The 15,392-nt window shown below is 43.2% G+C and overlaps 1 protein-coding gene across 2 annotated transcripts in view; it reads right to left on the minus strand.

Moving 5' to 3' along the window:
- Positions 1 to 15,392, minus strand: part of LOC126336640 (uncharacterized) — a 1,144,005-nt gene that overhangs the window by 1,072,403 nt on the left and 56,210 nt on the right. For both annotated transcript variants that reach the window (XM_050000560.1, XM_050000559.1), the window contains exon 2: positions 9,844 to 9,889. In XM_050000560.1, the coding sequence (XP_049856517.1) occupies positions 9,844 to 9,889 (46 nt within the window). The remainder of the gene's footprint in view (positions 1 to 9,843; positions 9,890 to 15,392) is intronic.

Below are 15,392 nucleotides of genomic sequence, written 5' to 3' on the forward strand. Positions count from 1 at the left end.
GGATAAAGTACTTAACGGCTTCTTCTTGCCTCCAAGGCCCAAGTTCTTACTGCTAATCTCGCATGCGGCTCGTAGCTAGCCAGTTGAAATATTTACGGTGGAACAATTCATAATCGCCACTGGCCAATAATACCCAGTACGTTGTCCTCAATGGTGAGTGTTCATCGGAGGTGAGAGTATCATCTGGAGTGCCCCAGAGGAGTGTGGTAGGTCCGATGTTGTTTTCTATCTACATAAATGATCTTTTGGATAGGGTGGATAGCAATGTGCGACTGTTTGCCGATGATGCTGTGGTGTGCGGGAAGGTGTCGTCCTTGAGTGACTGTAGGAGGATACAAGATAACTTGGACAGGATTTGTTTGTGATTGGTGTAAAGAATGGCAGCTAACTCTACATTAAATTAATGCAGATGAATAGGAAAAAGAATCCTGTAATATTTGGATACTCCATTAGTAGTGTAGCGCTTGACACAGTCACGTCGATTAAATATTTGGGCGTAATATTGCAGAGCGATATGAAGTGGGACAAGCATGTAATGGCAATTGTGAGGAGGCGGATTGTCGTCTTCGATTCATTGGTAGAATTTTGGAAAGATGTGTGTCATCTGTAAAGGAGACCGCTTATAAAACACTGATACCACATATTCTTGAGTACTGCACGAGCGTTTTGGATCCCAATCAGGTCGGATTGAGGGATGACATAGAAGCAATTCAGAGACAGACTGCTAGATTTGTTACTGGTAGGTTTGATCATCACGCGAGTGTTACGGAAATGCTTCAGGAACTCGGGTGGGAGTCTCTAGAGGAAAGAAGGCATTCTTTTCGTGAATCGCTACTGAGGAAGTTTAGAGAACCAGCATTTGAGGCTGACTGCAGTAGAATTTTACTTCCACCAACTTACATTTCACGGAAAGACCACAAAGATAAGATAAGAGAGATTAGGGCTCGTACAGAGGCTTATAGGCAGTCATTTCTCCATTGTTCTGTTTGGGAGTGGAACAGGAGAGAAGATGCTAGTTGTGTTACAAGGTACCTTCTGCCACGCACCGTATGGTGGATTGCGCAGTATGTATGTAGGTGTAGATGTAGATGTAGATACAAATGTAAATCAAAGTTCACGACGTGAGAGCGTGGAGGATGGAGGAAGTGAGTCTTCTTCATGGTTTGATGTGGCCTTCCATGACTTCCTCTCCTGTGCCAACGTTTTCATCCTTCAGCTGCAAATTTTGACCTTTAAAGGTCGCTCTAGTACCATGGAAGTTATTCCGTGATATATTGTCCTGTTACCCTGCCCTTTTTCTATTCTTAGTACACTTTTCACCACATCTCAAACGCTTCACTTCTCTTCTCTTTCGGTTTTCCCATAGGCTGTGATTCACTTTCATTCAGTGCTGTGTTCCAGACATTTATTGTCAGAAACTTCTTCCTTGTATTGAGGTTTGTGTTTAGTAGATTAGTAGGCATCCTTTGGCGAGGAATAATCTCTTTTTCTGTGTTAAGCTGATTCTTATATCATCACTGTTACGTCCTTCACTTGTTACTTTGCATCGAGGGTAACATAATTTTATCTGCTATTCAGCATCCAGTTTCGGCACAAAACATGTCTCTAGTCTGGTTTATGCATTACCTCTTTCTTTGGTTTATCCTCATCTACGTTATGCGCTGGTTTTAGTCCTACATTATGTATTCAGTAGGATGTATATACAGTACGGTCCATTGTTCGTGACCGGGCCAAACATCTCACGTAATAAGCCTCAAACGAAAAAACTACAAAGAACGTAGCTTGTCTAGCTTGAAGGGGGAAACAAGATGGTGGCCCGCTAGATTACGCTGCCATAGGTCAAACGGACATGAACTGAGTTTTTTCAAATACGAACCCCCACTTTTATTATATATTCGTGTAGGAGGTAAAGAAATAGTAATGTTCTAGTTGGACCACTTTTTTCGCTTTGTGATAGATGGCGCTGTAATAGTCACAAACATATGGCTCACTATTTCACACGAACAGTTGGTAACAAGTAGGTTTTTTAAATTAAAATACAGAACGTAGGTACATTTGAACAGTTTATTTCGGTTGTTCCAATGTGAGACATGGACCTTTGTGAACTTATTATTTCTGAGAACGCATGCTGTTACAGCGTGATTACCTGTAAATACCACATTAATGCAATAAGTGCTAAAAATTATGTTCGCCATCCTCAATGAATTTGGCAATACGTGTAACTACATTCCTCTCAACAGCGAGTAGTTCGCCTTCCGTAATATTTGCACATGCACTGACAAAGCACTGACGCATGTTGTCAGGCGTTGTCGGTGGATCACGATAGTAAATATCCTTCAACTTTCCCCACAGAAAGAAATCTGGGAACGTCAGATCCGGTTATCGTGCGGGCCATGGTATGGTGCTTCGACGACCAAGCCACCTGTCATGAAATATGCTATTCAATACCGCTTCAACCGCACTCGAGCTATGCGCCGGACATCCATCATGTTGGAAGCACATCGCCATTCTGTCATGCAGTGAAACGTCTTGTAGTAACATCGGTACAACATTACGTAGGACATCAGCATACATTGCATCATTTATATTGCCATCTATAAAATGAGGATCAATTATCCTTCCTCCCATAACTCCGCACCATACATGAAGCCGCCAAGATCACTGGTGTTCCACTTGTCGCAGCCACTGTGGATTTTCCGTTGCCCAATACTGCATATTCTGTTGGTTTACGTTACCACAATTGATGAATGACGCTTCGTCGCTAAACAGAACGCGTGCAAAAAATCTGTCATCGTACCGTAATTTCTTTCGTGCCCAGTGGCAGAACTGTACACGAGATTCAGAGTCGTCGCCATGCAATTCCTGGTGCATAGAAATATGGTACGGGTGCAATCGATGTTGATGTAGCATTACCAACACCGACTTTTTCGAGATTCCCAATTTTCGCGTAATTTGTCTGCTGCTGATGTGCGGATTAGGTGCGGCAGCAGCTAAAACACTTACTTGGGTATCATCATTTGTTGTAGGTCGTGGCTGACGTTTCACATGTGGCTGAACACTTCGTGTTTCCTTAAATAACGTAACTATCAGGCGATCGGTCCGGATACCTGGATGATGTCGTCCAGGATACCGAGCAGGATACATGGCATTTTTATTTATTTATTTATTTAACCTGATCAGATTAGGGCCATCAGACCCTCTCTTACATCGGACTAGTGTTCCACACATGCAGCATTTCACACATCAGAGTTACATCATGACCATAGTTTAAATGAGAAAATTAGCTTACTCTAGTGACAATATGAATACAGAGTAGTGACTAAGACCTAATAAAGTAAATGTGGCAGTATTTTTACAACAGGTGGTTTACATATAGATTATGATAAATGCAATAATAATAACAGTAAAAAAATATAATGATAAACATGACTAAGACCTAATAAAGTAAATGCTGGCAGTAATTTTACAACAGGTGCTATACATACAGATTATGATAACAGCAATAATAATAACAGTAAAAAAATCAAATAATAATGACAAACATGAGAAGGATTGGCAATAGTAATGAAGGTTTGTGCAGATGTACATAATATCGTGGTGTGTAAAGTAGATGTTTACTAGTATAGCGTGTTTTGGGAAATGGAGATTTAAGGAGGGGGAAAGAGGGAAGTAATGAGGTGAAGTGCATTCATGTACAGAGGAAGCCATTACTGTTGCTTAAGTAGATACGTCATTATCTGTTTTTTGAAGCTGGACATATTTTTAAGTTCTCTAACATAACAAGGGAGGTTATTCCAGAGTCGGGTTCCCGCTACTGTAAAGGACTTGGAGAAGGTGACTGCGCGATGCAGTGGAACGGAGAGGATTTTATTATAATGGGAACGTGTGTTTCTGTCATGTTGTTCCGACATGAGCTTTGGGAACGAGGAGAGATTTGAGGGACAGTGTACATTTATAAGGCAATAGATGAGACAGAGTGTATGGAAATCTCTGCGTTTGTCTGCACACAGCCAGGACAATTTTGCATATTCTGGTGAAATGTGATCAAAAAGTCGAACGTCACAGATATATCGGACGCAGGCATTCATGACCAGTTCTAGACGTCGGGAATTTTCCTGAGAGAGGCCTTGTAGGATAATATCTCTGTAGTCAATGATTGGGAGTATTAGCGTTTGTACTAATTTCTTTTTCAGATCGAACGAGAAGAGTTTTTTAGGACATGAAGGGATGCTGATGCTTTTTTGTACTCTGCAGTAAAGTGCTCTGTCCAATTTAGATTTTAATCTATTACTGCTTCCAAACTCTTTGCTGAGGGAGAGAAGTTAATATTTGTTCCATTGAGAATAAGAGGTGGTACGGATTCCCAATGTTTTGGCTAATGAGCTTAGAGTGACCAATAAGTACCGCTTGGGTTTTAGATGGGTTTAGTTTTAGACCTATGTCCTGTGCCCATTTTGACAGTGCATCGAGATCAGTATTGAAATTTTCAATAGCTTTCTTGAGATTGCTTGGTTTCGCACTTAGATACAACTGAATGTCATCAGCATACATATGGTATTTGCAATAGGTCAGAACCGATGACACATCGCTGACATACAGAGAGAAGAGTATAGGACCTAATACTGAGCCTTGGGGAACGCCTGACACCACCTGCCGCCATTGTGATTTTATATTACCAGACAGGACGCGTTGCTGACGAGACGTCATATAAGAGTGAAACCATTGCACTGCACTTGGTGAGAATTTTAGGCCGCTAAGTTTGGCTAGTAAGATGTCGAAGTCGACAGTATCAAATGCTTTGCTGAAATCTAAGAAGCAAATGATAGCCGCTTCTTGTCTCTCCATGGCAAGTTTCAGGTCATCTGTCACCTTTATCAGAGCAGATATTGTGCTTCGGTGTTTACGGAAACCTGATTGGTATTCGTCTGGTAGGTTGTTAGTAGTTGTACAGTTGGTGAGCTGGTCATGAACTATACATTCTAAGGCCTTTGATAGTGCAGGAAGAAGGCAGATGGGACGGTTGTCAGAGGGTGCTGTGGCGATGTCCTTTTTAGGCAGTTGCTTAATTTGTCCCAGTTTCCAGGCCTCAGGGAAAACACTTGTGATTAATGAATCGTTGAAAATGTCTGTTATAGAGGGCAGTTGTTGGTCAATAATAAGTTTTACCATATGTATAGTGATACCATCATGTCCAGTATATGCTGATCTAATCCGCATTATGGCTTTCTTGACAGTACTGCAAGTGACGTGCTGTAGATAGAATTTTTCTTTGCTACAGTCGTTCAACCCCATGAAGTAATCAATGATTCTCTGTTTTTTTTTTGCGGTTCAATTTTGGTTGTAGGTAATGTGAAGAATCTGTTTAGTTCTTCAGCTGGGACCATGTGATTTTCTGCAACTTTTATTTTGCCTAAACCGAGACTACGAAGATTTTTCCACAGGATAGCTGGTCTACATCTATAGTCAGCTAATGTACGGGCATGTCTGAGCTTAGCATTTCTCACCGCTTGACTGATTTGTTTCGTTTCTGCTTGTATACAGCATGATTTTCAGGTGTAGGGTGTATCTTGTATTCTCGATGTGCAGCATCTCTGAGATTCATGAACTGTTTTAGTTCATCCGTCAGCCAGGGTGCAGGTTGCCTTTTTACTTTTCTGGTCTTTATTGGAGCATATTTGTCACATAGTTGAGAAATTTTGTTAGTGAAATCCTGGAGTTTGTCGTTTGAGGGGAGTAGAGGTCATCCCCCAAACTATTTCTTGTGCCTCAGTTTCGAGTTCAGGCAAATTTATGCGTTTGAGGTCTCGGTATGTGGACAGTTTTTGTTTCATTCTAGGACATTCTAGTGAATACGTCACGGAAATGATGTCATGGGCAGACATGCCAGGCCCAGATATTTGAGAGGTGCGGATTATTCTGTTCGGAGATTTCGTTGTGAATATATCTATGAAAGTGTGACTGGTAGTCGTGTGATGAGTAGGTGCCAGCTGAAGTAGCGTCATATTTGAGGAAGAAAGCATCCTCTTAAATTTCCCAGTGGAAGGACTATTGCACAGAAAATTAATGTTAGTGTCACCTGCTATAATTACATGTTCATATGGCGATTCGAGACTAGAGAGGGCAGTTTCGAAGCAGGCGAACCCACCGACTTTAGGAGGTTTGTAAAGGACACATATTAAGCACTTTCTGTTAAGTGATTTGATCTCTATGAACATATATTCCTCTTGTTTATCTACATTGTTGTCGGATGTGTGTAGTACTGTAGGTGACAAATCAGAGCGTATGTACGCCCCTACTCCGCCCCCTCGTCTGTTGTATCTGTGGTGCCTGAGGAAGATATAGCCACCTAGGTTTACGGAAGTTGTAGGAATACTTGGTTTGAGCCAAGTCTCTGACAAAAGTATTACGTGTATATCAGCAGTTTGAAATATGTATTTGAACTCGTCGTAGTGAGTTGGCAGAGACTGGACATTTGCATGTGCAATATGCAGCTTGGTGCGTTCGGGTGTTGATTGCCAGAGGAGGCTGCCGACAGATGTTTTTATGAGTCGTGGTTGGCGGTGAAAGGAGGGTCTGGCATGAGGAATGCGGAAGGCGTGTGAAGGAGAGGGGGTGAGGGAGTGTCCTCCCAGTTCCATGCAGTGAAAGCGGCCGGGAGGGGGAGGGGGTAGGTCCCCGGGGAGGAAACAGGATCTGCGGCCAAGGTCAGCGAGGTCTGCAACGGTTCTGGAAGTAGCCGTGGGCTGGCAGCGGAAGGAATTTCGCTAAACACAACGGGAGTAATCTGCACGTTCCGACAGAGTGTGATATTAATTTCACTTATGAGGATTACAACTAAAGTATGATGGTGGGTTGCTAATTAAGCATGGAAGTGAGACTACCTTTTGTAATACTTACCAAAATTACATGAGGAAAACAATTAAAGATGAAAATAGTTATGTGGAGAAACGAAAAGTTGATAATACAAATAATAACAAAAATCACACGACAAAAAAATAATTAGAGATAAAAAAATAGTTATGTTGAGAAACGAATAATTTGATAATACATTAGTGAAGATATAGTTGACATTGTAAACAGTATAAACATACAGGTTAGTGGCAGCAAGATTAGACATGATTTAGCTTCTAAAGCACAGGCTTTCAAGTTCATTAACACTGCAAATTGTTTTCTTTCCGCTTTCGGTCTTAACCATTATCCTGCCGTCATTTGTCCATACGTTCTGTAGCCCAAATTTCGAAATCGCGCTCTTCAAAATTTTTAGTCTTTCAGAGGTCAGATCCTCGCGTACTGTCAGACACGACTTGGCGAGATTCTTTTTTGTTCTGAAGGTCTTGGTTTTGTAGAACCTGGCGACTTACGACCCACTCTATGACTTCTGTCAATGTCACTCAGTGTCACCTGCGCGCCTAGCTTTTCTTGGACAAGGTTTATCACAAGTTCATCTGTGCTCTGTCTTCTGCTCTCTGCAATGCCAAACAGTCTGAGATTATTGCGTCTCTGATATTGTTCGAGCTTGTCTGTCTTTTCGGTCAATTTCTGTTAGAGCAGTCGTTTTCTCCTCACTTGCTTTTAACGATGTGTCCAGTGCACGGATCTCGCTCGCATTCGCCTCCAGAGTTTCCTGTTTTTTGTCCGTCACTGCTGCAGTGACAGCATCAGTGATGGTTTGAACAACGAGCCCGAGCGTCTCCTCAGCCTGCAGCGCGGCACTCACCTCAGCCTTCACGAGTGCGGCGATGTCAGCGATGCCGGGCAGAGCGGCCGCAACTCCCGGTGTTGACTCCACGACTGCGCTGTCTACGACCTGGCCGTTGGCTGCACTGCGCGTTGTTCGGCGATTTTCCATTTTAAGTGCGATTCCGTGTAATTGGTGCTCAGTATGTGATGTGAAATACGACACTCAGCAGTAGATATACGGCTTTAGTATATGTAGACTAGCCTAACTGCTTAAAACACCTCCAGATTTCACGTAAACTTGCGAGCCAAGCTAACGCACGTCACTCACTCGCCCCCATCTTTCCTTATTTTGATCACAATAACGATACATCAACAGGGTATCGACCTTTTCCTCAATTGGTAAACGGTCCATTTTGACACGGGTAATGTATCACGAAGCAATTACCATACGCACTGGCAGAATGTTACGTGATACCACGTACTTATGCGTTTGTGACTATTACAACGCCATCTATCACAAAGCGAAAAAAGTGATCCAACTAAAACATTAATATTTCTTTAGGTACTACCCGAATATGTGTTAAAAATGGGGGTTCCTATTTAAAAAAAAAACACAGTTGTTACCCGTTTGACCTAAGGCAGCGCCATCTAGCGGGCCAACCATAGCGCCATTAGGTTTCCCCCTTCAAGACGAATTTCGATCTGTGTAGTTTTTTCGTTTGAGGCTTATTTCCTGAGATATTTGGCCCGGTCACTGTCAATGGACCACCATATATATATATATATATATATATATATATATATATATATATATATATATATATATACTATGAACAATGTCAGGTTTCACAACTCCATGAGGTACCTTGGAGAGATTTGGGATTAAAACCTACATATATTCAGCGCAGATTGGAGTACTAACCATATCGATGAAATTAATCTACACTCACATGCGCAGGGAATAAGTTCTGATTATGATATGGGGTACAAGCTTCATACTCACAATAGTTCAAAGTAGTCAGAAAATCGCAATGGGTGTATGAGTAGATGAATTCAGCAGCAATGCTATGGATGTGTTGTACTATTGGATTTAAATATTCACGACATCGTAAATGTCATCCAGCCGATATTGAGGTATAAATTTTGTCCAGTTATTTTTATTCTTGCTGTGTAGTATCAGCCGTATACAGTGACCATCTTGCATGTTCGTAGAGATAAATTTCAGTCAAGTTGAAAATATTGAGAGGCCTCTGAATGTTCCCTACAATAATGCAACAACAATCCCCATGGAACCGGAACTTTTATCTTAGTAGCATACCTGCACGCCATTGTTTTATGGAGTGTATTAAATTTTAACTCGACCGATCGGTTTCGTAGTCCTGCATTGGTATTAACCGGTAGAAGACGGAAGCCTTTAACTAGTAGTCAGTTCTTTTTGGCTGCAGCCAACATTAACTAGATGGGGAATAGCCACTGTTGTCTGCTGTGTTACTGTTTTGTACTTCATTATCCTTTGTTTTTCTTGTGATAATGTACATAACTGTTGTACTTAGGATCTCTATTAAACATGTTGGTATGTAAAATTTCAGTTTGGATTACAAACAATGATTAGGCGGCCTTTACCATTGTCCGTGACTTATTCTTTTGCAGAGTCATGAAGCAGGGGTTAAGGTGCCAGCACTGCGAGAGGAAGACATGGCTTATTTCATCCCTCCCCCTGCACGGCTCGTCATCCTGCAGAGGTCTGTATGGGGACTGAGTTAGTTTTCTCCCTCTCTCATAATAGGCCAACTTGCAGTTAACAGAATGTGGTCATAAGTGATTCAACCAAAATATCATCAACCTAAAATATCTATATGCCATGGTTTGAGATAATAATCTCTGTTTGACATTTAATGGTTTCAGTGTTCTGGAACCATGCAAAAGACGTTTAAGGAGGTTTGGCAGGTTTCACCATCAGGTTACTTATTCGGCCCTAAACTGACTATCGTATGTTTGCTGGAATATTTCAATGATTCAGAGACTGTCGACCCAGATGAATCGATCACTGACGTTCAGTATAATACATCATACAATTAAAAATCGGCTTCAAAATTGACTCGAGCAGAGTGTCATTAAAGGAGACACTATAATTCAGAACAGAGAGTGTATCCGTGCACTTACCTGCTGCAGGAGACAGCTTAGTCACCACGCCCCATCTCTGCTTCCACTGGAACAGAAGGGGGGAAACACGTAAAAAATTTAATAGAGGCACAAGCGCACAGTATCATAGCTTAATGCATCCAGTCTCTAAAATTACAATTAAATTTGATTTCTAGAAGTGCAGCTCCACTTAACGAAGTATTTACCTGGAGATGACATCCATAGCATATTGTGTTTGATGAGGAAGAGCCTCAACTAAAAGCAGAATGTTAATATAAGCTTCCTATGTCCATTTCTTCCTCAAATAAAGTATAGAAATAATAAGGAATGAAAGCCTTCTAGGCAAACAAACAGCATGTAATGTATACTGCTCAAATACGTATCGTACAAACTACACTACTGGGCATTAAAATTGCTACACCACGAAGATGACGTGCTACAGGCGCGAAATTTAACCGACGGGAAGGAGATACTGTGATGTGCAAATGATTAGCTTTTCAGAGCAGTCACACAAGGTTGACGCCGGTGGCGACACCTACAACGTGCTGACACGAGGAAAGTTTCCAACCGATTTCTCATACACAAACAGCAGTTGTCAGGCGTTGCCTGGTGAAGCGTTATTTTGATGCCTCGTGTAAAGAGGTGAAATGCGTATCATCACGTTTTCGACTTTGATAAAGGTCGGATTGTAGGCTATCGCGATTTCGGTTTATCGTATCGCGACATTACTGTTCGCGTTGGTCGAGATCCAGTAACTGTTAGCAGAATATCTAATCGGTGGGTTCAGGAGGGTAATACGGAAAGCCGTGCTGGATCCCAACGGCCTCGTATTACCAGCAGTAGAGATGACAGGCATCTTATCTGCATGGCTGTAACGGATCGTGCAGCTACGTCTCGATCCCTGAGTCAACAGATGGTGACGTTTGCTAGACAACAACCATCTGCACGAACAGTTCGAAGACGTTTGCAGCAGCATGGACTATCAGCTCGGAGACCATGGTTGCGGTTACCCCTGACGCTGCATCACAGACAGGAGCGCCTGCGATGGTGTACTCAACGACTAACCTAGGTGCACGAATGTCAAAACGTCATTTTTTCGGACGAATCCAGGTTCTGTTTACAGCTTCATGATGGTCGAATCCGTGTTGGGCGACATCGCGGTGAACGCACATTGGAAGCGTGTATTCGTCACCGCCATACTGGCGTATCACAGGGCGTGATGGTATGGGGTGCCATTGGTTACACGTCTCAGTCACCTCTTGTTCGCATTGACGGCACTTTGAACAGTGGATGTTACATTTCAGATGCGTTACGACCCGTGGCTCTATCCTTCATTCGATCCCTGTGAAACCCAACATTTCAGCAGGATAATGCACGACCGCATGTTGCAGGTCCTGTACGCGCCTTTCTGGATACAGGAAATGTTTGACTGTTGCTCTGGCCAGCACATTTTCCAGATCTCTCACCAGTTGAAAACGTCTGGTCAATGGAGGCTGAGCAACTGGCACGTCACAATACGCCATTCACTACTCTTGATAAACTGTGGTATCGTGTTTTAGCTGCATGGTCAGCTGCACCTTTACACGCCATACAAGCTGTGTTTGACTCAATGCTCAGGCGTATCAAGGCCGTTATCACGGCCAGAGGTGGTTGTTCTGTGTACTGGTTTCTCAGGATCTATGCACCACAACTGCGTAAAAATGTAATCAGATGTGAGTTCTAGTATAATATATTTGTCCTATGAATATCATCTGCATTTCTTCTTGGTGTAGCAATTTTAATGGCCAGTAGTATACACATACTGCCTTACAAAAATAGCGTGGCACTCAGAAGACATGGTTGGATGTTTATGTATGTTTGTTCATATACAAGCTATCGGTGAGTATGTAATTCATCGCTCTGTGACAGGTATTGCCCGACCACGATATTAGGGCATGTTGCAGTAAACACGTACAGGGGTGACGAAGGAAAATCCGTCGCACTTTAAATGATTTCAAGAGAGCTGTTCGTATGCTGTCAAGTGTTTCAGCGTGTCCTCGTGAAATACCACGATAAATAATCGCGGTAAGCTGACGGAACGGCCGAATCGCACAATACAAAATTTCTGTGGTATTTGGACGAGACAGTAGCTTGATGTAGGAGTGCAATGAAATGTGAGGTCGTACTCGTGTTGGTTCTAGTGGACCACGTCTAACACACCACAAGGAAGGATCACTGTACTGGATACCAAGTGCATCGTAACTCCTTCATATGTGCCCCTACCATGTGGGAACAAGTAATGGTCTCCCTGAAACATCCTGCCTTATTCCGCACCATTGGTCGGAGACCAGCAGCAGACTGACTAGAGAGTTAGCATTTGCTCCCATTCTTCCAGTGTCTTGGAGATGCACAGTGGTTTCACAGAAGGCATCATGGTGTGGGTAGCCATTGGCTATGAATGGTCACTGCTGGTAGTGATAGAGGGATACTGATGGATGACGGTACGTTACAGGCGTCCTGCGTCCTCATTTGTTACCTCCATTCAACAGTATCGTTGCTACAAATTTCAACAAGGCAATGCTCGTCCGCAAGTGGTACATATCTACCGTAGGAAGAATGGTTGCAATTCCTCCACAGACATTAAACACCTCGTTGAAAGTGTCACCAGCCATCATCCATATCCAGATACTTCTTATCGGATGGTGTAGCCTTCCATTGGTAAACTGTTCACCGCGATAGTTAACGTCTAGAAGTCAATAAATTATCACATAATCTACTGCAACACTCAGACACAAGGCAGAAACCTATTCGACTACAGCGCATAGGCCCTGAGTAAAAGTGTAGAAGGTAAGATAGTATTGCAAGAGTGTGTTTAGTGTTATGTATAAGAAGCAGACTGAAGGAACATAATACATGGTATTAATTGAAAATTTAGAAATCATGAACGTCCCATGCAAGTTCAAATACTGCATTCAGGACTTAGAAGACAAGAACTTTCAGTTCTTTAAGTATTAGAAATTAAGGATCATCGCCAGAATCGCCCAGGCTTACTACTGAATGAAGAGATTTTTTGAAAAAGGAGAGCACGACAGCGGGATTTATTTGGTAGTATTATAAACACCTGATACAAAGTAGCTATGGTGCACCATTGTCATCATAATTAATGACAGTCCTCCCAGATAGTTATCATTTCGACCCAATTACGTGCACCAGGTGCCTATAAAGCTTTGTGAACTGGGCGTTAGCTGCATCTGTCATACTGCTGCTCCCCGGTGGTAAAGTCCTCCTTTATTCAAATACTGAACAAAATATACCAAACTGGCGTCTGTTATGTAACAACTTATGCAGCAGGTTGAACAGTGTCCGGCTTCTCCAGCCACCCTTTAGGTTTCAGATCTATACTTTGCACCAAACGCCACGCCCTGAAATATTGTAAAATTTATTTGTGATCATAACTGGGTGTACAGTCACCTCAAATTAGCTGAAAGAGAACTTTTTACCGCCATGGTTACACAGTATCTTGATAACGTAAAACATCTTTTTATCTGAGGTAGAGCAGGATTTCTTGGTGAATTTTGTTGATGAAATCTTCTCGGATTACCATCCATCCCATGGCGTCGTGTCGTCGGAACGTTTCGACGAGTTTCGTATTCGTCATCTTCAGCCGGTATCGAGTTCATGTTCAGATCGTTTCTTTACAAACACTGGACCGAAAACTCCCCTCCCAAGACCACACAACGGTCGCAGGTTCGTATACTAACTCGGGCATGGATGTGTGTGATGTCTTTAGGTTAGTTAGGTTTAAGTACAATAGGGCCATTAAAATTGCTACACGAAGAAGAAATGCAGATCATAAACGGGTATTCATTGGACAAATATATCATACCAGAACTCACATGTGATTACATTTCACGCAATTTGGATGCACAGATACCGAGAAATCAGTACCCAGAAGAACCACCTCTGGCGGTAATAACGGCCGTGATACCTGGGCATTGAGTCAAACAGAGCTCGGATGGCGTGAACAGGTACAGCTACCCATACAGCTTCAACAAGATACCACAGTTCATCAAGAGTAGTGACTGGCGTACTGTGACGAGCCAGTTGCTCGGCCACCATTGACCAGACGTTTTCAATTGGTGAGAGATCTGGAGAATGTGCAGGCCAGGGCAGCACTCGAACATCTTCTGAAAGGCCCGTACAGGACCTGTAACATGCGGTCGTGCATTATCCTGCAGAAATGTAGGGTTTCGCAGGGATCGAATGAAGGGTAGAGCCAAGGCTCGTAACACATCTGAAATGTAACGTCCACTGTTCAAAGTGCCGTCAATGCGAACAAGAGGTGACTGAGACGTGTAACCAATGGCACCCCATACCTTCACGTTGAATTATACGCTAGCATGGCGGTGACGAATACACGCTTCCAATGCGCGTTCACCGCGATGTCGCCCAACACGGATGCGTCCTTCATGATGCTGTAAAAAGAACCTGGATTCATCCGAAAAAATGACGTTTTGCCATTCGTGCACCCAGTTTCGTCGTTGAGTAGACCATGGCAGGCGCTCCTGTCTGTGATGCAGCGTCAAGGGCAGCCGCAGCCATTGTCTCCGAGTCCATGCTACTGCAACGGTCGTCGAACTGTTCGTGCAGATGGTTGGTGTCTTGCAAACGTCCCCATCTGTTGACTCAGGGATGGAGACGTGGCTGCACGATCCGTTACAGCCGTGCGGATATGATGCCTGTCACCTCGACTGCTAGTGATACGAGGCCGTAGGAATCCAGCACGGCGTTCCGAATTACCATCCTGAACCCACCGATTCCATATTCTGCTAACAGTCACTGGATCTCGACCAACGCGAGCAGCATTGTCGCGATAGGCTACAAACTGACCTTTATCAAAGTCGGAAACGTGATAGTACGCATTTCTCCTCCTTACACGAGGCATCACAACGACGTTTCACCAGGCAACGCCGGTCAACTGCTGTTTGTGGCTGAGAAATCGGTTGGAAACTTTCCTCATGTCAGCACGTTGTAGGTGTCGCACCGGCGCCAACATTTTGTGAATGTTCTGAAAAGCTAATCATTTGCATATCACAGCATCTTCTTCCTGTCGGTTAAATTTTGCGTCTGTAGCACGTCATCATCGTGGTGTAGCAATTTTAATGGCCAGTGCTGTAGTTCTAAGTCTAGGGGACTGATGACCTCAGATGTTAAGGCCCATAGCGCTTAGAGCCATTTGAACCATTTCAACCAACACACAACGGCTGGGACAATCCCGTGCCTCGGGAAGAGATTTTGTCACCGGTGGTGTAGAGGACACAGACGAGGTGGAGGGGGCTCTGGGCACCGAGACCGGGTGGCGCCGTTCTGTTCTGCCCGCTGCCTATATCACTTTCATTTCAGAGTGTTCGTTTAGTATTTTTACTTTCGCCACGTCCTATATGGAGCCGAGAAACCAGTGCTCTAGTTGACACTATCGTCTTATACTCGTATGTGCACTGCCTCTCTGATGGTCAAATCCCGGAAGATGTTGCGCGACATGGCACCTTTGTCTGCTTAAAAACGAGAATGTTTTCTTTGTTGACGGTTGA

The sequence above is a fragment of the Schistocerca gregaria genome, chromosome 2, assembly GCF_023897955.1.
Source record: "Schistocerca gregaria isolate iqSchGreg1 chromosome 2, iqSchGreg1.2, whole genome shotgun sequence".
NCBI classification, from domain to species: Eukaryota; Metazoa; Arthropoda; class Insecta; order Orthoptera; family Acrididae; genus Schistocerca; species Schistocerca gregaria.